Source organism: Lingula anatina, chromosome 1, assembly GCF_051362555.1.
Source record: "Lingula anatina isolate TDL-2025a chromosome 1, LinAna3.0, whole genome shotgun sequence".
NCBI lineage: Eukaryota > Metazoa > Brachiopoda > Lingulata > Lingulida > Lingulidae > Lingula > Lingula anatina.
Genome location: NC_141767.1, coordinates 52,137,481 through 52,161,480, shown reverse-complemented (window position 1 = coordinate 52,161,480; position 24,000 = coordinate 52,137,481). Strand labels below are relative to the sequence as shown.

General features: G+C 41.1%; 2 protein-coding genes, 17 non-coding genes and 1 pseudogene across 20 annotated transcripts; 2 read left to right on the top strand and 18 right to left on the bottom strand.

Annotated features, from left to right (window-relative positions):
• Positions 1-3: 3 nt before the first annotated feature.
• LOC147764485 (uncharacterized) lies at positions 4-7,130 on the top strand. The gene is made up of 10 exons (XM_087001301.1): positions 4-224; positions 619-1,175; positions 1,359-1,461; positions 1,672-2,651; positions 2,762-2,970; positions 3,188-3,509; positions 3,653-3,796; positions 3,928-4,092; positions 4,286-4,574; positions 4,820-7,130. The coding sequence occupies exons 2-10, from the start codon at positions 624-626 to the stop codon at positions 6,154-6,156; spliced, it is 4,101 nt and encodes a 1,366-aa protein (XP_086857427.1). The 5' UTR covers positions 4-224; positions 619-623; the 3' UTR covers positions 6,157-7,130.
• A 362-nt stretch (positions 7,131-7,492) lies between these two features.
• On the bottom strand, positions 7,493-7,615 carry LOC147764484 (5S ribosomal RNA; annotated as a pseudogene).
• A 258-nt stretch (positions 7,616-7,873) lies between these two features.
• Positions 7,874-7,992, bottom strand: LOC147764483 (5S ribosomal RNA). Its single transcript, XR_015332633.1, has one exon. It is a non-coding gene; the product is annotated as a 5S ribosomal RNA (ribosomal RNA).
• Positions 7,993-8,250: 258 nt separating this feature from the next.
• LOC147764482 (5S ribosomal RNA) lies at positions 8,251-8,369 on the bottom strand. Its single transcript, XR_015332632.1, has one exon. It is a non-coding gene; the product is annotated as a 5S ribosomal RNA (ribosomal RNA).
• Positions 8,370-10,130: 1,761 nt separating this feature from the next.
• Positions 10,131-10,249, bottom strand: LOC147764481 (5S ribosomal RNA). The gene has a single exon (XR_015332631.1). It is a non-coding gene; the product is annotated as a 5S ribosomal RNA (ribosomal RNA).
• Positions 10,250-10,507: 258 nt separating this feature from the next.
• LOC147764480 (5S ribosomal RNA) lies at positions 10,508-10,626 on the bottom strand. Its single transcript, XR_015332628.1, has one exon. It is a non-coding gene; the product is annotated as a 5S ribosomal RNA (ribosomal RNA).
• Positions 10,627-10,884: 258 nt separating this feature from the next.
• LOC147764479 (5S ribosomal RNA) lies at positions 10,885-11,003 on the bottom strand. Its single transcript, XR_015332617.1, has one exon. It is a non-coding gene; the product is annotated as a 5S ribosomal RNA (ribosomal RNA).
• A 258-nt stretch (positions 11,004-11,261) lies between these two features.
• Positions 11,262-11,380, bottom strand: LOC147764478 (5S ribosomal RNA). Its single transcript, XR_015332606.1, has one exon. It is a non-coding gene; the product is annotated as a 5S ribosomal RNA (ribosomal RNA).
• Positions 11,381-11,638: 258 nt separating this feature from the next.
• LOC147764477 (5S ribosomal RNA) lies at positions 11,639-11,757 on the bottom strand. The gene has a single exon (XR_015332598.1). It is a non-coding gene; the product is annotated as a 5S ribosomal RNA (ribosomal RNA).
• A 257-nt stretch (positions 11,758-12,014) lies between these two features.
• LOC147764476 (5S ribosomal RNA) lies at positions 12,015-12,133 on the bottom strand. The gene has a single exon (XR_015332590.1). It is a non-coding gene; the product is annotated as a 5S ribosomal RNA (ribosomal RNA).
• Positions 12,134-12,390: 257 nt separating this feature from the next.
• LOC147764475 (5S ribosomal RNA) lies at positions 12,391-12,509 on the bottom strand. Its single transcript, XR_015332579.1, has one exon. It is a non-coding gene; the product is annotated as a 5S ribosomal RNA (ribosomal RNA).
• Positions 12,510-12,766: 257 nt separating this feature from the next.
• LOC147764474 (5S ribosomal RNA) lies at positions 12,767-12,885 on the bottom strand. The gene has a single exon (XR_015332568.1). It is a non-coding gene; the product is annotated as a 5S ribosomal RNA (ribosomal RNA).
• Positions 12,886-13,143: 258 nt separating this feature from the next.
• LOC147764473 (5S ribosomal RNA) lies at positions 13,144-13,262 on the bottom strand. The gene has a single exon (XR_015332567.1). It is a non-coding gene; the product is annotated as a 5S ribosomal RNA (ribosomal RNA).
• Positions 13,263-13,520: 258 nt separating this feature from the next.
• On the bottom strand, positions 13,521-13,639 carry LOC147764472 (5S ribosomal RNA). The gene has a single exon (XR_015332556.1). It is a non-coding gene; the product is annotated as a 5S ribosomal RNA (ribosomal RNA).
• A 258-nt stretch (positions 13,640-13,897) lies between these two features.
• LOC147764471 (5S ribosomal RNA) lies at positions 13,898-14,016 on the bottom strand. The gene has a single exon (XR_015332546.1). It is a non-coding gene; the product is annotated as a 5S ribosomal RNA (ribosomal RNA).
• Positions 14,017-14,274: 258 nt separating this feature from the next.
• LOC147764470 (5S ribosomal RNA) lies at positions 14,275-14,393 on the bottom strand. Its single transcript, XR_015332535.1, has one exon. It is a non-coding gene; the product is annotated as a 5S ribosomal RNA (ribosomal RNA).
• A 257-nt stretch (positions 14,394-14,650) lies between these two features.
• LOC147764469 (5S ribosomal RNA) lies at positions 14,651-14,769 on the bottom strand. Its single transcript, XR_015332524.1, has one exon. It is a non-coding gene; the product is annotated as a 5S ribosomal RNA (ribosomal RNA).
• Positions 14,770-15,026: 257 nt separating this feature from the next.
• LOC147764468 (5S ribosomal RNA) lies at positions 15,027-15,145 on the bottom strand. The gene has a single exon (XR_015332513.1). It is a non-coding gene; the product is annotated as a 5S ribosomal RNA (ribosomal RNA).
• Positions 15,146-15,403: 258 nt separating this feature from the next.
• Positions 15,404-15,522, bottom strand: LOC147764467 (5S ribosomal RNA). Its single transcript, XR_015332502.1, has one exon. It is a non-coding gene; the product is annotated as a 5S ribosomal RNA (ribosomal RNA).
• Positions 15,523-15,975: 453 nt separating this feature from the next.
• On the top strand, positions 15,976-23,914 carry LOC147764466 (uncharacterized). Of its 2 annotated transcripts, XM_087000984.1 has the most exons (11): positions 15,976-16,109; positions 16,474-17,013; positions 17,219-17,321; positions 17,963-19,014; positions 19,193-19,401; positions 19,525-19,846; positions 20,059-20,202; positions 20,345-20,509; positions 20,782-21,070; positions 21,256-21,431; positions 21,781-23,914. In XM_087000984.1, exons 2-11 carry the CDS (start codon positions 16,480-16,482, stop codon positions 23,050-23,052), a joined length of 4,266 nt encoding a protein of 1,421 aa, XP_086857110.1. In that variant the 5' UTR covers positions 15,976-16,109; positions 16,474-16,479; the 3' UTR covers positions 23,053-23,914. The 2 variants fall into 2 exon arrangements, with proteins under 2 accessions (XP_086857110.1, XP_086857111.1); XM_087000985.1 differs by lacking the exons at positions 15,976-16,109; positions 16,474-17,013; positions 17,219-17,321 and adding an exon at positions 17,397-17,542.
• Positions 23,915-24,000: the final 86 nt, after the last annotated feature.

The window sequence follows — 24,000 nt, the reverse complement described above, 5'->3', positions numbered from 1 at the left end:
GTCTGATTGGTCTGTTGAGCAGTCCTCGTCCTCAACAGGGCTCAACGATTGGCTTAGAGTAAAACAATCTCTAATTAACAAAGATCGTGAAGAAGAAGGCAAGATGGCGGTGCCTCATGTTTCTCCGCTTCGAAATCTCTGTCGAATCTCTCTCATTCGATGCTGATGCCATTTAGGCCATAGTGCATATTTTCAATTCCGGGTGCAGTAAGGATTTATTCAAGGTAAGATATGACCACATATTTGTTGCCGTTTTGAAAATACCGGCAGCTGTACTTTTTGTGTTTACTTAGTATTGATCCGCAAAACTGAATTAGTATGGCGTTTTGCATGTACCGGCACTTGGCCAGTGTATACATTTCGCAACATGTACTGTTTGGTATTTAAACTTTAATTCATTCAAATAAAGCTCATAGTGACCTGTTAATACCTTTATCTTTAATCGCCGGGGTGGGGGGGGGGGGGGGGGTAGTATGCCACAGTGTTCTGTTTAAAAACTTTATTAAAATATTTTCCCGATGACTTGTGCTTATATATGTGTATATATACATATATATGCAACTAATTAACATTACAGCAGTATTTTGGGTATTTAGTAGACTTTTTTTATGTTTTCAGTAAATATGGAACCCAGCAGTAAAACACAGTTCCAGTGCGGTGTATGCCTTAAGTATTTTAGATTCAAAGCTAATCTAAATAGACACATGCAGCTAATACACAATGAGGAGAGGGCTAAAGCTTACAGTTGTCCACACTGTTCCAAGACATTTAATCAGAAGGGGCACCTCGAGAGCCACGCACGGCAGCACCTCTACCCCTCCATTCGTATGTACAAGCCAGGAGAAGCTATGCTACAATCCACCCCAGAAGCTAAAGCATTCCGCCCAGAGTCTGCTTTAGACCAGTTGTGGTTAGACCCAGCCAGTGCAGAAGCAAAAGCCCGCCAGCTAGGCAATGACCAGTGGCGGCTTATGCTAGTCATGACATTTGGGAAATTCCAGGGCAAGTCTTACAAGTGGCTCCTTGAAAATGATGTTGGATGGGTGGTCTGGCTGTTGGCTGAATACTGTCTGAAGGGAGAGTCCAATATGCAGATCAAATGGCAGAAGCAGCAGCTGCTGGACTTGGTGAAAGAATTTCCTGCTGTGAACATTCACCTGGAGAGAAAGTTACAGGTATCATATGTTTTTTATGCTTTTTTCCACTTATTTCAATGTAAATATACCCCTGTTCCCATTTATGACTAATGCTGCTATAAAAGTCTTTTCCTTACAAATGATGTCTTTATTTATTGTTTTAATCTCAGATTATTCATGTTGTTAGTGCCTATACTTAGCACACAGTAAATTTAATTACAGAAAGCTAAAGATATTGAGGGAGCAGAAAGATCACTGATGTTGGCAAAAGAGATGGAGGAAGATCCTGGATATGTTGAGGATTCCATTCTGTTGACACAAGCAGGTAAAATGATTAACCTTTGCAGATGTATAAGGCTGTCTTCACATAACACACAGAGTTAAATAATGTAAGAATGCAACTTGAAATTGTAACATTATCTTTACAGTTTGACTTTATTATACCCTGACTGTAATGCATAATACACCAGGTATCCCATATCCAGCACATATCCCATTAGACAGGGACTCGATGTTATATATTTGTTACTTTTAGAGGAAGCATTACAGCAGAGCCAGGTATCTACCCACCTGACCTCTGTAAAGGAGCTGGAGATCACTGCGGAGTTCACCCCTGATCCAGAGGCCCCTGCATTGGAAGGGTGGCAGAGGTCGTGGGAGGGAAGCCCAGACCCTAACATCAAGTGGCTCAAGGAAAATGATGAGTATGGACTTTTTACTGCACCAATACCATACAGAAGTGCCAGTGGGGAAGTTGTGTATAAGAGGGTTCTTAAGAAAAAGATCAACTTTTACCCACCACCAATGCCAATTTCTATTAAGGCATCACTGCCCTCAATGTATGCCTTCTTCACATCGCCTGTGATATTCTGGAGACCAGTAGGGGTCATGGAGGCCAAGATACCATGCCCAAATAAGGACTGTCCTGCTCCACCTGGAAGTTTCTTGTCCAAGCATGGCTTTGGGTCAACTGCCAGGCAGGTGTGTGGAATGCGGAGTTTTTATACCCTTTTGACGGAAAGGCTGGTTTGCTACCCATGCAAAAATGCACGTCAGCAGAGGGGAGAAAATGAGGAAACCCAGTATTCTTTTCACAGTTACAGCCCTCGGATTATGATGAAATTGTCACCGGCAGTCCGCAGTCTCTTTCCAGCTGTCATCTGTGGAAAAAGGGCTATAGATAAGGACATAGCTGTGATTTTGTCTGACAGGCTGAATGCTGTGTCAATGACCAAGGTGCACAGACTGGTACAGCACCAACATGACCAGTGGTACATGGAGAGAAGAGGGATGTACCAGACTCTGCTGTATCAAGGTCATATGGACAGAAGCAGCATCCTGTCGTACACTAAGAAAGCCGGGAGCTACATACCACCAATGGCTCAGACTCCACTTCCTTCATCTCGTGTCCTGCGACGTGCCCACTTGGTGATGGAAATGGAAAAAATTCCAGAATACAGGGCCTCCATACTCAGCACCACAGGAGAAATCCTTTGTATTGATGGCACTAAACAGGTTAGTGTGGTTTTAAGAGAAAAAGTTTCCTTTTTTTTTATTCCAGAAAATTTATTTCAGTGAAATTTATACTCATTTACTTAACATGTCTCTTGTTTTTAACCTCCTAGATACTCAAGAAAGTGTATGGTGATGGACGTGGATCACTGCAGTATGTGACCAGCATATTAAATGAATGGGGCCAGTTCCTCACCACAGTTGTTGTAGCCTCCGAGTCCGAGGAGTGTTACAGGAGGATGGCTCGAGGACTAATTGAGCGTTTTAAGCGTGCTGATGCTCCAGCCCCACGAGTTCTGTACACAGACAATAATTGTTGCAGGTATGTTACTAGTTAAGCATCATTGTTCGTGTTTATTTCAATGCAAATATCATTAATATGATAGGAATGGAAGACCATTTATTTAGAAAAAATGTCCTTTACCCATTAATTTTTAAGTGGTTTTAATCCATTTAGAAAAATTATTCTATGGTAAGTTTTTTTTAATGAGAATGATTTGTTTTATTTATTTATATATTTTGTCTTATTTGAATATTAGGGATGGTGGAGAATCCTTTTATGAGACATTGTTCTCAGACTGGGTTGAGGAGGGCATGGTTGTCAGACTGGATATCCGACACTGGCTCCACAGATGGGACAGTGTCGTGATAAAGCAGAGTCATGCGAAGTATGGTGTGTTCATGAGCGCCCTTGCAGGAGCAGTATTGGCATTCAACAAGGCTGACCTGCTACATTTGGTCAAGGCAGTGCGGGCAGGCAATGAGCAGATGTACTCAAAATACTCTGACACTGAGATGATTGCCTTTGTCAAGCCTCACCAGTTCAAGTCTTATGTACGGCGAGTGACACGTGGTGTAGAGGTATGTTTCACTTCAGCCTTTTTCATGACATACAAACCAATAATTTACATAACATTTTTCTTCAAAATAAGCATACCTTTCATGAAAATTAAAACTTATTTGCTGAACAAAAAAATTTTATAAAAATGTTATTCCACTTGCAGGCAACAGTGTGTGCAGTAGAAGCCATCATAGACGAGTTTAAAGGACCAGCTGGACTCGACGTAGATGGCATACCCCTTTTCAAGTCTCATGAAGCCGTGGATATCCACTGGGCAAGATCTAGTCAGCACATTAACTGTTTGCAGGTACGTCTTACTTTATCTAGTCTTTTTACAACTTTATAGTTTCCTTTTGCAGAATGCGTTCATTACCCAATAGAAGGGGAAAACAAATTCCATTTAACTTATTCTTTATTATCACAATTTGTATATTCTAGGATCCTCCTGGCATACCGCTGTATGTAACCACTAAGACGGTGTCAATCAATGGTGTAGATGTGCAGAAGTACCGTTGTCGTAGAGGAAGTAATGCCCTTGAAGGTCTACATTCCCACCTTGTGAATGCTATCCCCTCCAAAAGGTGTGGCATCATGCCATTTCAAGTAAAAAATATATTTATTTTTTAAATTATTGATTGATTGATTGATTTTTTTGTAATTGTCAGTGAATACTTACCTGTATTTTAAAGGTTTTTTTTCTGATAAATATTAAGAATCCATAATTATAAAATCAAGTTCACCGAATATCACGAAATTGTTGATCCTTGAATCAATTTTTAAAAATTTTTTTCACCAGGTGTACCTGATCAGTTTTGCTGCCCAGTGGAACCACAGGATGGAGTCCTTGCGTGTCGCAGGTGGTCAGGGGCGGAAGTCATCGTGCACTGATCCCAGGCAAGTGCAGCTCTTAAACCAACAGTCAGAGGTTTTGTTTGGCAGGGAACACCTCTTTGAACCTAACTTCACTGCACCAATGCCATTCCCAGAGGTCTACAATAATGAGGAAGAAGAAGAGTTGCTTGGTATCGAGTATGCGTATGCTCAGTCCACTGACTTCAAGTCTGCATCATACTATGTGGAGAAGGGTAAGATTTTCACATGAATTGTAATGATTTAATTAGTCTATAGAATGAATTGTTAATGGTTGCAGCAAATTAATTTTCATTGTTCAATGTAAATCATAATAAGCAATGAACTTTAAAAAAGAAAATCTTTGTACTGTAATATTCTTTTTTTTTTTTTTTTTTCACTTTTTTACAGAACAAATTTCTTGTCTTTAGTTTGTAATTTATTGTCTTAAGTTAGTATATCTTGTATTTTTTCTTTACAGTTGAGGAAGAGCAGTCAAGGGAGGATGGTGATGAGGAAGGAGCTCAGACAGATGATGAGGAAGATGAGGGCATCGTAGAAGATGAGGAGGAGCAATCCAATGATCCTTTGGATGAAGTAAACGTCAAATACTCTATTTTCACCACCTCAGAGCAAGTCACAGAGCTGTCAAACCCAGTGCTGGAAGATGTGCTCATGGGTCCCAGCCATTTACACCTGCCTGGTTATGAAGAGGTGGAACACCTGGCCTTGCAGCTAGTGGAATTGGCTGCTGAAGATGGGAAGCACCTTGTGCCACCGACACTTAGAAACAAGATCATAACCGCTGCTTCAAACCTACAGGATCATGATAAGTCGACAACCAATTTTGTCAAGAAATACGAATCTAAGTGGGGTTACACCCTCTTTGGTCGATGCCTTGGTCCAGATTCTCCACAGTCCAGTGCAGCTCAAAAAACAAAATTTGGCTGGATGAGATACGCACAAGCGGCACAAATCACAGAGGAGTCCAGGCTTTTGTACTTGCTCATAAAAATCCTGAAAAACAAGCCACCAACGTGTTACACCAGTTCTCCGTCCAGATTGTCTTCACTCATCAAGGCACACTACAAACGCATAGTAGATCGAGTGAGGGACGACCCCATGCTGTGCAGTCTGACCTTGCCTCTACCGAATATAAATGCTAAATCCATCAGTGCATTTCTGACCAAAGAGGAGAAGAAAGCAAACTATGTCGCCACTTCCTTGCCGAAGGTCAAGACCCATCAGCGAGTGTTATCTGAAGCAGCAATTCCAGAGGCTGACACCTTGCCATCGGTGCTCTTACCACCTAGACGGCCACAGGTGCAGTACCCTGTAGTACCATTCATCAAAGGCATCAGGCCTGGGCAAAAGAGGAAGTTAAATTTTAATGACATTTCTCCGCAGACTGAGGGTGATGTTGCTTCTGCATCAAGCAAAGTTAAGAAGGAAGACATCAAGCCAAAACCTGTAAATGCCCCTGTTCTTATAGTGCTCCCCTCTCAGCCAAAGGGCCCGTCTGTGATTTGTCAGCCTGGAGGTCCTCCCGTAATCAAGGCACCACTACCACCACTGCCAGCAAAAATTACCATGCCAAACAAATCATCGAAACCATGTGCACTGTGTAAAGTACCCAAATGTGGTGGAAAAAGGAGGAGATACACACCATCAAAGGAAAAAACAAGCAAAAGCAAACAAAAAATTTTTACTTTTTGTCCGACAACAAAAATGTCAACGACAGCAGGATTTGAAAAGGAAGTTTTTAAAGATTATGAGGATTTTAAGTCTTTTGTAGACCAAAGATTGGCACAGCTCTAGTGCCCAAATTATAATGTTACATGAAGATAGAACTAAGACTTTTTTGTGCCCAATGCATGCCATGAGTCTGTGAAATCTCCAAATACTGCTAATGACTTTTCTTTTTTTTTTTAACTGGACTTCACTCGCAGTGATTTGTATTTTTGTATGCAAGGTGCCAAAGAAACTGTTAATATGTATTATTTTTTATATTTCAGTCAGTAGAGTGCTCAAACCATGTATGTAAGGAAAATGAATTTCTTTACATTGAAATCAGTATTTTGTATGACTAGTTGCATTCAAGAGATTGTGTGAAAAGCATTTTGTATGCAGCAGTTTGTATTTAATTCCATGCATCAGAGGCCAAAGAAACTGTATATATGTATTATTTTTTATATTTCTGTAGGTAGATTTTCCTCAAACCATGTATTTTATGAAACATGAACCTCTTTACATTGTCAGTATTTTGTATTACAAGTTGTATTACAAGCAATCAATTCCCACAAGATTTTTTTCTTTGTTTTACCAAAGGTGAAATGATTGTGTGAAAAACATTTTGTATGCAGTGGTTTGTACTGTTTTCTATGCAACAGAGGCCAAAGAAACTGTGTATTATTCTTATATTCCAGTCAGCAGACTTGGATCAAACATATATTTTTGTAAAATGTGATTTTCTTTGCATTATCATTGAGAAAATCACAGTCGGTCAGTTTTTTTGACTGTTTTTATTTTCTATTTCCATGTAGAATGTTGAGCAGATTGTGGGAAATGCATATTACATACTGTCATTTAAATATTTTCAGTTGTATTAGTTGTGCAAAATGTATATTCAGTGATTTTTCTATGCAACTGGTACCAAAGAAACCAAATATGTTCTGTCCAATGCAGTAATGTTGCACATGCTTGTTGTTCATATTTGTGCATTTTCAATACTCATGTTGTTTCAGTAACTTTTTGTTCATTTTTTCCATAATAAAGATGTGTTGAAGAAGACATTTCAGTTGTCATACTTGAGTCATTTAATTAAACAGGAAATAAATGAAATTACCGCAGTAAGAAACAAAGAAGTACAATTTAATTTTACTCTCTTTTTTAAATTTTCATTTCAAATTAAAATCGAAGAAGAGTGTGTTATATAAAATACCTAAAGAGGAAACTCTACAAACTGTCGAAAAAGAAAGAAAAATAATTTTATATAATCATGAAAAATGCCTTGTTACAATGAGTAAACATCAAAAAGAAGGATATTATGATATTCTGCTTATAAATTTTGACAAAACCAGCATGGCTCGTCTTGTACGATCAAAGGGTTTATCCCTTCAGCGCCCCCATCGTGATTCCCAGGAACTATGATTACTACCCAGGGGGGTCATGGGCCATTCCCAGGCGGTCACCCATCCAAGTACTAACCTGGCCCGACGTTGCTTAACTTCGGTGATCGGACGAGAACCGGTGCTTTCAACGTGGTATGGTCGTAGACGATGACTGTCCGCGCTAGCACTGTTTTTGATCGACGGAAAGGAAATGAAACGGAATCGACACATCTGTTTGATGCCACGCTAAAAAGGACAAGTAAAGGTGGCCAGGCGGTCTTCCATCCTAGTCCAGACGTGGCCCGACGCACTGATAGACGAAGACAACGGCGCAACTGTGATTTGGAAAAAATTGAAAACTTAAAGAAAAAAAAAGTGGTAAGTGAAAGAAACTGAAATCGGCTACGAATAAAATGTCAAAAACGTGTCTACGGCACCAGGTATTCCCAGGCGGTCACCCATCCAAGTACTAACCTGGCCCGACGTTGCTTAACTTCGGTGATCGGACGAGAACCGGTGCTTTCAACGTGGTATGGTCGTAGACGATGACTGTCCGCGCTAGCACTGTTTTTGATCGACGGAAAGGAAATGAAACGGAATCGACACATCTGTTTGATGCCACGCTAAAAAGGACAAGTAAAGGTGGCCAGGCGGTCTTCCATCCTAGTCCAGACGTGGCCCGACGCACTGATAGACGAAGACAACGGCGCAACTGTGATTTGGAAAAAATTGAAAACTTAAAGAAAAAAAAAGTGGTAAGTGAAAGAAACTGAAATCGGCTACGAATAAAATGTCAAAAACGTGTCTACGGCACCAGGTATTCCCAGGCGGTCACCCATCCAAGTACTAACCTGGCCCGACGTTGCTTAACTTCGGTGATCGGACGAGAACCGGTGCTTTCAACGTGGTATGGTCGTAGACGATGACTGTCCGCGCTAGCACTGTTTTTGATCGACGGAAAGGAAATGAAACGGAATCGACACATCTGTTTGATGCCACGCTAAAAAGGACAAGTAAAGGTGGCCAGGCGGTCTTCCATCCTAGTCCAGACGTGGCCCGACGCACTGATAGACGAAGACAACGGCGCAACTGTGATTTGGAAAAAATTGAAAACTTAAAGAAAAAAAAGTGGTAAGTGAAAGAAACTGAAATCGGCTACGAATAAAATGTCAAAAACGTGTCTACGGCACCAGGTATTCCCAGGCGGTCACCCATCCAAGTACTAACCTGGCCCGACGTTGCTTAACCCCATAGAGCCCGTCACCGCATATGTGCGGTTCAATTATCGCTTACCCCAAACGCCCAAAACCGCATATGTGCGTATCTTGGAAAGATCGTCTTCTGTACTCTTTTGTATCGTGAGTCATAAAATGATATATAGTTTAACATCCGGGTATGTTTCTTGTCTCTCATTGCCACCATTTTTAAAGGCGATAGAAATATATATGAGCGAGAAAACGGCGATTTTCAAGACTTAGGTGGAGAAAGTAAAATCAAGATGGCGGCTCCTCGCTACGGTAGGGACCTGCGAAGGGATACTGTTATTGAAATGATTGAAAACCCGGACTTTGATGAGAAGTTTTCGTGTGACAGTGACATAGACAGTGACGATGATATTCATTTATTTATGATGTAAAGGACGATAGAAATATATATGAGCGAGAAATCGGCTATTTCCTAGACTTAGCTGAAGAAAGTAAAATCAAAATGGCGACTTCTCACTACGGAAGAGGCCTGCGAATGGATACTGTTATTGAAATGATTGAAAACTACGACACTGATCAGGTGTTTTCGAGTGACAATGATATAGACAGAGGGGAAGATATCCCTTTATTCATGATAAAAGTTTTAAAGATGTTTTTGCCATAGATGGTGTTAAAAATTGACTTCTATTCAGCTCTGGCCACGATGTTCAGGTGAGCTGAAAAGCTGGCTCAAGTATAGGTATACCTGGTAGCAAAACGAGCATAACTTGGAAATTAATGGAGATAACTTGCTGAAATTTCCTGGATTGAAAGTTACTATAATTGACATCATCTCTGTGAATTTTCAGGCAAATTTATGGAGACATAAAAAAATTGATGTGCATAAGATAAATCAACTTTGTTTTATTTCACCCATTATCAAATGAAAATGTAGTTTTTAACCGGTCATAATTCTTTGTACAGCACGTTGAATTTAAATGTAATTCTATTTTTATTTAGCTTGAAATGTTGGCTTTTTAAAAATGTGTACTTTGTATGGGTAATAAAGGCAAACAAATAAATTATGGCCAATTTACTGAAGTGACCTGGCTTTTCAAGGCTAGCTCACAGAATTAATTGGGCACAGCAGAACTTTATGGGTCAGCATTAACTGGGTCCTATGGGGTTAACTTCGGTGATCGGACGAGAACCGGTGCTTTCAACGTGGTATGGTCGTAGACGATGACTGTCCGCGCTAGCACTGTTTTTGATCGACGGAAAGGAAATGAAACGGAATCGACACATCTGTTTGATGCCACGCTAAAAAGGACAAGTAAAGGTGGCCAGGCGGTCTTCCATCCTAGTCCAGACGTGGCCCGACGCACTGATAGACGAAGACAACGGCGCAACTGTGATTTGGAAAAAATTGAAAACTTAAAGAAAAAAAAGTGGTAAGTGAAAGAAACTGAAATCGGCTACGAATAAAATGTCAAAAACGTGTCTACGGCACCAGGTATTCCCAGGCGGTCACCCATCCAAGTACTAACCTGGCCCGACGTTGCTTAACTTCGGTGATCGGACGAGAACCGGTGCTTTCAACGTGGTATGGTCGTAGACGATGACTGTCCGCGCTAGCACTGTTTTTGATCGACGGAAAGGAAATGAAACGGAATCGACACATCTGTTTGATGCCACGCTAAAAAGGACAAGTAAAGGTGGCCAGGCGGTCTTCCATCCTAGTCCAGACGTGGCCCGACGCACTGATAGACGAAGACAACGGCGCAACTGTGATTTGGAAAAAATTGAAAACTTAAAGAAAAAAAAAGTGGTAAGTGAAAGAAACTGAAATCGGCTACGAATAAAATGTCAAAAACGTGTCTACGGCACCAGGTATTCCCAGGCGGTCACCCATCCAAGTACTAACCTGGCCCGACGTTGCTTAACTTCGGTGATCGGACGAGAACCGGTGCTTTCAACGTGGTATGGTCGTAGACGATGACTGTCCGCGCTAGCACTGTTTTTGATCGACGGAAAGGAAATGAAACGGAATCGACACATCTGTTTGATGCCACGCTAAAAAGGACAAGTAAAGGTGGCCAGGCGGTCTTCCATCCTAGTCCAGACGTGGCCCGACGCACTGATAGACGAAGACAACGGCGCAACTGTGATTTGGAAAAAATTGAAAACTTAAAGAAAAAAAAAGTGGTAAGTGAAAGAAACTGAAATCGGCTACGAATAAAATGTCAAAAACGTGTCTACGGCACCAGGTATTCCCAGGCGGTCACCCATCCAAGTACTAACCTGGCCCGACGTTGCTTAACTTCGGTGATCGGACGAGAACCGGTGCTTTCAACGTGGTATGGTCGTAGACGATGACTGTCCGCGCTAGCACTGTTTTTGATCGACGGAAAGGAAATGAAACGGAATCGACACATCTGTTTGATGCCACGCTAAAAAGGACAAGTAAAGGTGGCCAGGCGGTCTTCCATCCTAGTCCAGACGTGGCCCGACGCACTGATAGACGAAGACAACGGCGCAACTGTGATTTGGAAAAAATTGAAAACTTAAAGAAAAAAAAAGTGGTAAGTGAAAGAAACTGAAATCGGCTACGAATAAAATGTCAAAAACGTGTCTACGGCACCAGGTATTCCCAGGCGGTCACCCATCCAAGTACTAACCTGGCCCGACGTTGCTTAACTTCGGTGATCGGACGAGAACCGGTGCTTTCAACGTGGTATGGTCGTAGACGATGACTGTCCGCGCTAGCACTGTTTTTGATCGACGGAAAGGAAATGAAACGGAATCGACACATCTGTTTGATGCCACGCTAAAAAGGACAAGTAAAGGTGGCCAGGCGGTCTTCCATCCTAGTCCAGACGTGGCCCGACGCACTGATAGACGAAGACAACGGCGCAACTGTGATTTGGAAAAAATTGAAAACTTAAAGAAAAAAAAAGTGGTAAGTGAAAGAAACTGAAATCGGCTACGAATAAAATGTCAAAAACGTGTCTACGGCACCAGGTATTCCCAGGCGGTCACCCATCCAAGTACTAACCTGGCCCGACGTTGCTTAACTTCGGTGATCGGACGAGAACCGGTGCTTTCAACGTGGTATGGTCGTAGACGATGACTGTCCGCGCTAGCACTGTTTTTGATCGACGGAAAGGAAATGAAACGGAATCGACACATCTGTTTGATGCCACGCTAAAAAGGACAAGTAAAGGTGGCCAGGCGGTCTTCCATCCTAGTCCAGACGTGGCCCGACGCACTGATAGACGAAGACAACGGCGCAACTGTGATTTGGAAAAAATTGAAAACTTAAAGAAAAAAAAGTGGTAAGTGAAAGAAACTGAAATCGGCTACGAATAAAATGTCAAAAACGTGTCTACGGCACCAGGTATTCCCAGGCGGTCACCCATCCAAGTACTAACCTGGCCCGACGTTGCTTAACTTCGGTGATCGGACGAGAACCGGTGCTTTCAACGTGGTATGGTCGTAGACGATGACTGTCCGCGCTAGCACTGTTTTTGATCGACGGAAAGGAAATGAAACGGAATCGACACATCTGTTTGATGCCACGCTAAAAAGGACAAGTAAAGGTGGCCAGGCGGTCTTCCATCCTAGTCCAGACGTGGCCCGACGCACTGATAGACGAAGACAACGGCGCAACTGTGATTTGGAAAAAATTGAAAACTTAAAGAAAAAAAAGTGGTAAGTGAAAGAAACTGAAATCGGCTACGAATAAAATGTCAAAAACGTGTCTACGGCACCAGGTATTCCCAGGCGGTCACCCATCCAAGTACTAACCTGGCCCGACGTTGCTTAACTTCGGTGATCGGACGAGAACCGGTGCTTTCAACGTGGTATGGTCGTAGACGATGACTGTCCGCGCTAGCACTGTTTTTGATCGACGGAAAGGAAATGAAACGGAATCGACACATCTGTTTGATGCCACGCTAAAAAGGACAAGTAAAGGTGGCCAGGCGGTCTTCCATCCTAGTCCAGACGTGGCCCGACGCACTGATAGACGAAGACAACGGCGCAACTGTGATTTGGAAAAAATTGAAAACTTAAAGAAAAAAAAGTGGTAAGTGAAAGAAACTGAAATCGGCTACGAATAAAATGTCAAAAACGTGTCTACGGCACCAGGTATTCCCAGGCGGTCACCCATCCAAGTACTAACCTGGCCCGACGTTGCTTAACTTCGGTGATCGGACGAGAACCGGTGCTTTCAACGTGGTATGGTCGTAGACGATGACTGTCCGCGCTAGCACTGTTTTTGATCGACGGAAAGGAAATGAAACGGAATCGACACATCTGTTTGATGCCACGCTAAAAAGGACAAGTAAAGGTGGCCAGGCGGTCTTCCATCCTAGTCCAGACGTGGCCCGACGCACTGATAGACGAAGACAACGGCGCAACTGTGATTTGGAAAAAATTGAAAACTTAAAGAAAAAAAAAGTGGTAAGTGAAAGAAACTGAAATCGGCTACGAATAAAATGTCAAAAACGTGTCTACGGCACCAGGTATTCCCAGGCGGTCACCCATCCAAGTACTAACCTGGCCCGACGTTGCTTAACTTCGGTGATCGGACGAGAACCGGTGCTTTCAACGTGGTATGGTCGTAGACGATGACTGTCCGCGCTAGCACTGTTTTTGATCGACGGAAAGGAAATGAAACGGAATCGACACATCTGTTTGATGCCACGCTAAAAAGGACAAGTAAAGGTGGCCAGGCGGTCTTCCATCCTAGTCCAGACGTGGCCCGACGCACTGATAGACGAAGACAACGGCGCAACTGTGATTTGGAAAAAATTGAAAACTTAAAGAAAAAAAAAGTGGTAAGTGAAAGAAACTGAAATCGGCTACGAATAAAATGTCAAAAACGTGTCTACGGCACCAGGTATTCCCAGGCGGTCACCCATCCAAGTACTAACCTGGCCCGACGTTGCTTAACTTCGGTGATCGGACGAGAACCGGTGCTTTCAACGTGGTATGGTCGTAGACGATGACTGTCCGCGCTAGCACTGTTTTTGATCGACGGAAAGGAAATGAAACGGAATCGACACATCTGTTTGATGCCACGCTAAAAAGGACAAGTAAAGGTGGCCAGGCGGTCTTCCATCCTAGTCCAGACGTGGCCCGACGCACTGATAGACGAAGACAACGGCGCAACTGTGATTTGGAAAAAATTGAAAACTTAAAGAAAAAAAAAGTGGTAAGTGAAAGAAACTGAAATCGGCTACGAATAAAATGTCAAAAACGTGTCTACGGCACCAGGTATTCCCAGGCGGTCACCCATCCAAGTACTAACCTGGCCCGACGTTGCTTAACTTCGGTGATCGGACGAGAACCGGTGCTTTCAACGTGGTATGGTCGTAGACGATGACTGTCCGCGCTAGCACTGTTTTTGATCGACGGAAAGGAAATGAAACGGAATCGACACATCTGTTTGATGCCACGCTAAAAAGGACAAGTAAAGGTGGCCAGGCGGTCTTCCATCCTAGTCCAGACGTGGCCCGACGCACTGATAGACGAAGACAACGGCGCAACTGTGATTTGGAAAAAATTGAAAACTTAAAGAAAAAAAAAGTGGTAAGTGAAAGAAACTGAAATCGGCTACGAATAAAATGTCAAAAACGTGTCTACGGCACCAGGTATTCCCAGGCGGTCACCCATCCAAGTACTAACCTGGCCCGACGTTGCTTAACTTCGGTGATCGGACGAGAACCGGTGCTTTCAACGTGGTATGGTCGTAGACGATGACTGTCCGCGCTAGCACTGTTTTTGATCGACGGAAAGGAAATGAAACGGAATCGACACATCTGTTTGATGCCACGCTAAAAAGGACAAGTAAAGGTGGCCAGGCGGTCTTCCATCCTAGTCCAGACGTGGCCCGACGCACTGATAGACGAAGACAACGGCGCAACTGTGATTTGGAAAAAATTGAAAACTTAAAGAAAAAAAAGTGGTAAGTGAAAGAAACTGAAATCGGCTACGAATAAAATGTCAAAAACGTGTCTACGGCACCAGGTATTCCCAGGCGGTCACCCATCCAAGTACTAACCTGGCCCGACGTTGCTTAACTTCGGTGATCGGACGAGAACCGGTGCTTTCAACGTGGTATGGTCGTAGACGATGACTGTCCGCGCTAGCACTGTTTTTGATCGACGGAAAGGAAATGAAACGGAATCGACACATCTGTTTGATGCCACGCTAAAAAGGACAAGTAAAGGTGGCCAGGCGGTCTTCCATCCTAGTCCAGACGTGGCCCGACGCACTGATAGACGAAGACAACGGCGCAACTGTGATTTGGAAAAAATTGAAAACTTAAAGAAAAAAAAGTGGTAAGTGAAAGAAACTGAAATCGGCTACGAATAAAATGTCAAAAACGTGTCTACGGCACCAGGTATTCCCAGGCGGTCACCCATCCAAGTACTAACCTGGCCCGACGTTGCTTAACTTCGGTGATCGGACGAGAACCGGTGCTTTCAACGTGGTATGGTCGTAGACGATGACTGTCCGCGCTAGCACTGTTTTTGATCGACGGAAAGGAAATGAAACGGAATCGACACATCTGTTTGATGCCACGCTAAAAAGGACAAGTAAAGGTGGCCAGGCGGTCTTCCATCCTAGTCCAGACGTGGCCCGACGCACTGATAGACGAAGACAACGGCGCAACTGTGATTTGGAAAAAATTGAAAACTTAAAGAAAAAAAAAGTGGTAAGTGAAAGAAACTGAAATCGGCTACGAATAAAATGTCAAAAACGTGTCTACGGCACCAGGTATTCCCAGGCGGTCACCCATCCAAGTACTAACCTGGCCCGACGTTGCTTAACTTCGGTGATCGGACGAGAACCGGTGCTTTCAACGTGGTATGGTCGTAGACGATGACTGTCCGCGCTAGCACTGTTTTTGATCGACGGAAAGGAAATGAAACGGAATCGACACATCTGTTTGATGCCACGCTAAAAAGGACAAGTAAAGGTGGCCAGGCGGTCTTCCATCCTAGTCCAGACGTGGCCCGACGCACTGATAGACGAAGACAACGGCGCAACTGTGATTTGGAAAAAATTGAAAACTTAAAGAAAAAAAAAGTGGTAAGTGAAAGAAACTGAAATCGGCTACGAATAAAATGTCAAAAACGTGTCTACGGCACCAGGTATTCCCAGGCAATTTTCCGAACGTGTTGGTTTAGACTCTTTTTACAGACCAATCATTGATCCCTGTTGAGCGATGAGTTTGCTCAACAGACCAATCACGTCGCTCTGTTGAGGAGATCCGCTGCTCAACAGCGCTCAATGATTGGCTGAACAAAAACAATCTCCAATTAATAAAGATTGAAGATGAAGCCAATATGGCGGCCTTAGTATGTCTCGCTCTAAATTTCTTTTTGGCCGTTATACAATGAATGTGCGTCACAGTACTCCAAATGAAAGTTCCTCTCACTCAGATTTTTGCTAGGATCTAGCTCAGGTAAGAATATTATCGAACATGTGATTAGTTTTGAAGAAACCGGGCTCGGTAACTTTTGTGTGTAAAGGGCAATGTTTGCTCAGCAAACACCGATAGATTAGGTGTGTTTTGATTGGAATGTGGGCCGTTATGTTGTTTCGCCGCAATATATTTAATGTAAAGAAGTCTTTTATATGATATACCGTCAGGTGAATGGTGGTTTGCAGGTTAGATGATCTTTTTGGAAGCCTGAAAACTTACGATTTTACATGCGGTGATCGATAGATCGAGAGTAAGATTTGTTCCATTAATATGGAAACAAGAAATATTTGATCATTTTCGCATTGATAATGTTAAAGATTCTTTTGTGTTCCCTTTAATTTAGGTCAAAATGGAGACGGTACACCAATGCCATATTTGTAACAGCAAATTTAAATTCAAGTCCAACTTGAACCGCCACATGAAGATTCATGAAGAGAAAACTTTCGAGTGTACTGATTGTAAGAAGGTATTTACTCTCAAGCAACATCTACAACACCACTTAAAACAGCACCAGTACCCTGTCATCCCCTTATACAATCAACATGAGGCAAAACTGCAATGCACCAAGGCAGCTAAAGATGTGGCTAAGGTGCCTAAATCGAGTATTGATGATGTATGGTTGGAACCTAGCACCGCTGAAGCCAAAGCAAAGAGTTTGGGCCATGATTTGTGGCGATCACAGCTTGTCCTCACATTTGGAAAGTATGCTGGGCAGACTTTCAAGTGGCTGCTTGAGAATGATGTAGGATGGGCAGTTTGGCTCCTAGCTGAATTTTCTCACAGTGGAGAGAAAAATGAGCAGCTGCGATGGTTGAAGCAGCAACTCTTGGAGTTTGTTAACAGTTTTAGTGTTGTCCAGGTACATTTGGAAAAAAGACTTAAGGTAAGACTTGGCATTTTTATTCAAATCTATTTCAGTTATGATTGGTGTATGATATATAAACTTTAAAAGATCTGTTTTCATTGTTTCAAGTGCTTTTATTAATTACGAATTCTGTTATATTGTGCAGTAGCATTCGATTTATCTGAAAGTTCCAGCCTATTCGATATTGTTGTTTTATTCATTGGAACTTTACCCCACTTAACAGAAAGAGGCATCAAAGAAAGAAATATCTTCCACTACTGTAGCTAGAAGTGACCTGGCACAAGACCCCGGATATGTTGAAGATTCAGAACTGCTGTCACATGCAGGTGAATGTGTAGTAAATGATATAATGACACAAATTAATAAACCTTAATTCATCTTAAACTTTTTGATTGATTTCTCTTTAAAAAAAACATTACTGTCTTTAAAATTGAATTACAATAATATATAAGTTAGTGAGTAAATCACAGTAAGAAAATTTATTCATCTAATTCAATTTGTAATGAATTTTATTTTAGCTTGCATATGTATGATATGGAACATTATGGTGAGACTTAATACATCTTATCTATATGTGGGTATGATGGTGGCATGGGTTAAGCTTGACGTGATATCATAGTGCCTACTGATATTGCTTTATGTATTGCTGTGGAGCACTGCTTCTTTACACATTGCTGCAAATTAACTTGGTGGTGTGGTGTGGTGTCTTTTTTAACACTAAACACTGTAATTATTGATTTTCTTAGTGATTCGTCATTTTGTTTGACTACACTTAAACATTATTCTTCTGCCTAAGTGATTGTCATTGTCTCAAAAGTAACATCTATTTTTCCTCTTTAATATTTTAACATCATAATAGTTCAAATCTATTTTATAATGTAAATGTGAAGCTTTATCAATTTTCATACAGTCAATTAAACCACACATTGTTACATTTATTTTAATTTTCTTATTGTTACATTCACAGAAAATGTACTTAGTGAGTCGGATGTCCCAGTTTGCACACATCTGACCATCTTAGATGATGCCGTCCCATCCAGCTCTGACAGAGATGTGTCAGTACATGAGTTTTCAATCCAGGACCCTGATTGTGAGGATTCTGTTACACTGGATGGCTGGCAGAAACAGTGGGACCAGGGCATTACAGCGCCCAATATGAAGTGGTTGAAAGATTGTGATGAGTATGGGCTCTTCGAACCACCAAAACCATACAAAAATGCACAAGGTGCCACTGTGTTCAGGAAAGTCTTCAAAGGAAAGATGGAGTTCAGTCCACCACCCATTCCTACAATTATGAAAGGGTCCCTGCCCAACATGCTGTCGTTTTTTACAACCCCAGTGTTTTTTTGGAGACCTGTTGGTGTAATGGAGGTGAAGATTAAGTGCCCCAATGCCAACTGTCCAGCACCTGGAGCTTACCTCAGTAAGCATGGGTTCTGTAATGTGGCAAGACCCGTATGTGGATTAAGGTATTATTATACCATCTTGACTGAGCGTCTCTTCTGTATTCACTGCAAGAAGCAGCGTGGTGCCACAACCACTGGTCTGCAGGATGATGGAAGGGAACAAGTGCAATACTCTTGGCTAGCCTACAGTCCCCAGATTTTGTCCAGTCTAGCTCCAGCTGTTAGGGGTATGTTTCCTGCTGTGATGTGCGGAAAGCGGGCAGTGGACAAAAATGTGGTCACATTGTTGTCAGACAGATTGAGCTCGGTCTCAATGACTAAAGTTCACAGGATTCTCAAACAAGGACATGATGAATGGTATACCGAGAGGAGAGATATGTACCAAACACTACTCTACCAGGCTCACACTGCCAGCAATTCCAGCCAGCGTGGAATCTTGTCATACATAAAACCTGAAGGGACGTACACCCCACCACTCCTCCAGACTCCACTACCATCACCACAGATACTAAGGAAGGCCCACATGTTGATGGAGATGGCAAAGTTACCTGACTACAGGGCCTCCATTTTAAGTGTGACTGGAGAGATACTGTGTATAGATGGCACTAAGCAGGTAATGTGTGTTGTTATGAAAATTATGAAATAAAAAATTACAAGAAATTTTGTCCTTCCCTAAAAGCTTGTAATTTTTTAAAAACTTACTGTAGACAAGCTTTAATGATCACGTATATTAGTTTGCATTGACTTTTATTTTCATTTAGTTATCTGTTTGTTCTCTTTTTCTTTTGCAGATTTTGAAGAAAGTGTATGGAGATGGAAGGGGAACCTTTCACTATTTGACCAGTGTTCTTAATGAATGGGGTCAGTTTGTCACAACGATTTTAGTTGCTTCAGAGTCTGAGGACTGCTACAGAAGAATGGCAAGAGGTCTTATTGCTCGTTATAGACGTGCCAATGTGAATGCACCAAAGTTACTCTACACGGACAACAACTGCTGTCGGTATGTAAACTCAATTATAATAGTAATGATGAAAAGTAGAAATAAATATTTGTGTTCAGTTAAACATTCATTTATTTTATTTTTTCCTCATGGTGTAATGTATTTGATATATTTCTTTGTTAGTGATGGTGGAGCTTCATGGTATGAGAGCCTGTTTGCGGACTGGGTTGCTGAAGGACTGGTGATAAGGCTAGACATCAGACATTGGTTACACAGGTGGGATGCCGTGGTGATAAAACAGACCCATGCAAAATATGGTGTATTCATGAGTGCAATGGCTGGAGCCATCCTTGCATACAACCGGGAAGATCTGATGACACTGGTCAAGGCAGTTAGAAATGGGAACATGGAGATGTATTCCCAGTACAGTGACTATGACATGTTAGAATTTGTCAAGCCCCACCAGATGAAATCCTATGTGCGACGTGTAACACGTGGTGTTGAGGTGATTACACTCTGTTTTAAATTGTGCTACACAACTTGAGATACTTAACAACTTGTGGAATGCATATAACAACTTGCATTTTGTGTCATTCCTATGAACATTGCATATATATAAATGTATGACACACTTCACTTCAATTGTTTTCAGTTTACAGTGCAAAATGATAATTCAGTCAAATACTAAGTACTAATGGTTTCAATTCATCTTTTCAGGAAAGTGCAAGTGTTATTGAGTCTATATTGGAGGAGTTCAAGGGTCCAGCAGGTCTTGATATAGATGGTATTCCACTCTTCAAGTCATCAGAAGCTGTAGATAATCACTGGTTGATTGCTAGTAAACATCTGAGTTGTATGCAGGTAATTTTTACACTTATTATGTCATTGATCCATCATTCATGCAAAAAAATGGTAATTTTTCATTTTCCCCTGCAATAAAAATGTTGATTTATAACAGTGCAACATGTTTTAATTCATTTTAAAAATTGTTTTATAATATCAGGATCCACCTGGAGTACAATTGTATGTGACCACCAAGCAAGTGACCATTAATGGAGTGCAGCTAAATAAGTACAGGTGTCGCAGAGGTAGCAACTCATTGGAAGGATTACACGCCCATATGTACCATGCAGTTCCTTCAAAAAGATGTGGAATTATGCCATTTCAGGTAATGTTTGTAAACCACATTTGGTAAAGAGTAATAAATTGAATTAAGTGTGTGTATGATAACTGAGAAATAAGTTCAGTTACAACATGTAAAGAATATTTGAACAATAAATAATGACATTCATAGCATATTAATATTTATGAAAATGAAGGGATATTCTCATTTTTTTTAAATTGAAACTTAATGGACTGATGTATCATTTATCCACACATATTCCATCTGATTTTTCCCTCACACTAGAACTGTGCATTGAATTTCTGTATGTTTTGTAGGTATACCTCATGAGCTTTGCGGTGCAGTGGAATGCACGGATGGATGCACTCAGAGTAGCTGGAGGTCAGGGGAGAAAAACTTTGTGCACTGATTTACGACAGATACAGCGCCTAAATCGGCAAGCTGAGGTTTTGTTTGGGAAGGATCATTTATTTGAGCCAAACTTTGCTGCTCCAATGCCATTCCCTAACAGTTATCAAAACCCTGAAGAAGAAGAGCTACTAGGTGTTGAATATGCATATTGCCAGTCAACAGATTTCCACTCCAAAGAGTACTATGTACAGAAAGGTGAAATACATATTTACCAATTATTTTACATGTAATATTATGCATGAAAGAACAAATTTACTTTGTTATGCAAAAAAAAAAAAAAAACATTGAAATGGCTTCATCTGTTATCATATTTATTTGCAACACATTTGACTAGCTTTTATTATTTGTCATTAGTGTTCATCCTCTTTTTAACTTTGCAGTTGATGAAGAACAGTCCAGAGAAGTGGAAGAAGAAGAAGAAGAGAAGGAAGATAGTGGTGAAGGTGATGAGGAATCGGAGGATGAGGGGGTAGTATTGGATCTAAAGGACACAGACCCAATCAACAACATCAGCAAGTCGCACACCTCTGTAACACAAGCAGAAAAAGTAGATGAGGTACATATGGTGACATAGCATTTTGTATAGCTGCATGGGTAGAATGAACTGCCAATTTACCTTAGAAAATAGAAGCACGTGAATCATTTAAAAAAGGAATCGAAAACGCACATATTTAAGATGTCTTACTTTTGACTTTTGTTCATGTTTTGAAAAAATATTTACATTACAAATGATTTTTGTAATTCAAATACTGTTAAGTAGTCAAACTTTAATTTTTTTTTTTTTTTATGTATTCATCTTAATAATTTTTATCTTTAAATTTTTATAAATTTTATGTTGTACAGTCTACTAAAAATTTTATGGATTTTAGACTCAAAATAGATCTATTATTATCATTGTATTATAGGTGATCAGTCCAGTTCTGCAGGATGTCCTCATGGCACCTAGACACCTCCATCTACCTGGTTTTGAGGAGGTTGAGAATCTGGCTGTGTTGCTTTTACAGCTTGCTGATGATAGCACCAGACACATTATCCCAGCACCACTCAGGGAAGAAATAAGAGTAGCTGCACTGGCTCTCCATGAGCATGACAAGTCGTACTCACAGTTCACCAGAAAGTACACGTCAAAGTGGGGATATAGTCTCTTTGGCAGGTGCCTAGGCCCTGAGTCCCCCTTGAGTAGTGCAGCCCAGAAAACAAAGTTTGGGTGGATGAGGTATGCCCAGGCAGCAAGTATTACCGAGGAATCTCGCCTCATTTATATATTGATAAAGATGATAAAGAATCGCCCTCCAGTTAACACCCTGAGTTCCCCCTCCAAGGTGGCAAATAGAGTCAAAGGAGACTATCAGAGAATTGTGGATAGAGTTAGGGATGACCCTATATTAAGGAACTTAAATATACCTCTGCCTAACATTAATGCCAAGTCTATCAGCAGCTTTCTCTTAGTGGAAAAGAAAAAGGCCAATTATTTCTCAACAACAGTGCCTTCAGTGACCAGTCATAGGAGGGTGATATCTGAATCACCGATGCCTGATGCTGACAACCTTCCACCTTGTTTGCCTCCACCCTCTCATCAAGAAATCAGTTACCCAGACATTCCTCTGGTCACTGGGAAGCGCCCCCTCCAGAAAAGGAAGCTGGACTTGGATGAACCCCAGCCACTGAAAAAAACAACAGTAAAGCAGGCCTCTGCTCAAAGTGGTGAGATGTCAGAGATGGCTGGTGGCCTATCACAAGCTTCATCTTTGTCACCTGTGCCACCACCATTGCGCCCTAAGAAGTCATTAGGTGCACCTGTGTTGTTGGTGGTGCCTGCACAGCCAGCAGGAAAGACGATAACTTTCTCCCCAGGAGCATCCACTATCCAAGGCTTGCCCTTCGGCTTTAAACCAGCACCTGCTCCACCACCTCGTGCCAAACCTTTCCTGCCAGACAAGTCGGACAAACCTTGCTCGGCCTGTAAAGTACCACGATGTGGTGGACAGAGGAAACGGTACACCCCATCCAAGGACAAAACACAATATAGCAATCAGAAACTTTTTACTTTTTGTCCAGCAACTGGAAAATCCACCACTCCAGGGTTTGACAAAATGAATTTTCACAATTTTGAGCATTTTAAGGAGGTTGTGGACAAGGAGTTAGAAAAAAGAAAAAACAGCAACAAATGTAGTTAATCTTTCATTCATAAAAAGAAAGGTGCAAATGGCTGATTGTCACCCTATGATGCTTTGAGATTGTGGTTTTAGCCCTGTCAGCTTTTAGTTTACTGCTCAGGAATTTCATGCCTTTTTTTTTTTTTTTTGCTTTCTTCCATACAGTGTATTGTTTTCAAAATAATGATGAAGAGCAGAAGACATTCATGAGATGTCAACTTATATGTAGCTGTTAAACTGTAATATAATGATTGGATAGATATTGATTGACAAATGAATTTGATATGATATTACTCAGCACTGTCAGTTACAAGAATACACTCTTGTACTTAAGTTGTTACTGAGAGCTGGGATGATCAGGATCTAATTACTTTTTCATATAATGATGAAAACGATACTGATTTGTGTCAAATATGTTATGATTATATGTTGATAACTTTCAGAACTTGGGTGCTTATTAGTTAAATAACTTTTTTTTTACAATATATTGTTATTAGCGTATTTTGAAGTTGTGGCAAAGATAGATGTTTAGCTAGAAATGGATATATTTAAGATTGTGACAAATGTATATATTTCCTCTTGCTTGTTAAGATTATACACCAGGTTGTCACTTTGTCTCCTGAATTCCAGGAATAATATACTCTTTATAGATGGTATAAATTTCATAAATTTCAATACCCTCATTTCTATTATAACTGAAAAGAAATTATAATTCAGAAAAATTTTTGAAGTAAATAAGATGTTCACTATATTGTCGTTGAGGCAGTCTGTATCATTTTCATTATAATGCAAACGCTAATGTGTGATTGGCATTTCTCTGACAGTGTCTGTCTACACAACAAACAAAATGGAGAGGAAATTAATAAAATATGAAGTGATTAAATTGTGTGTTCTTTTTTCTTGTTTAAATGACAGATGAGGAATATAATTCAGTTCTTAAACATTTACAACATCTCATTCTGAAATTAA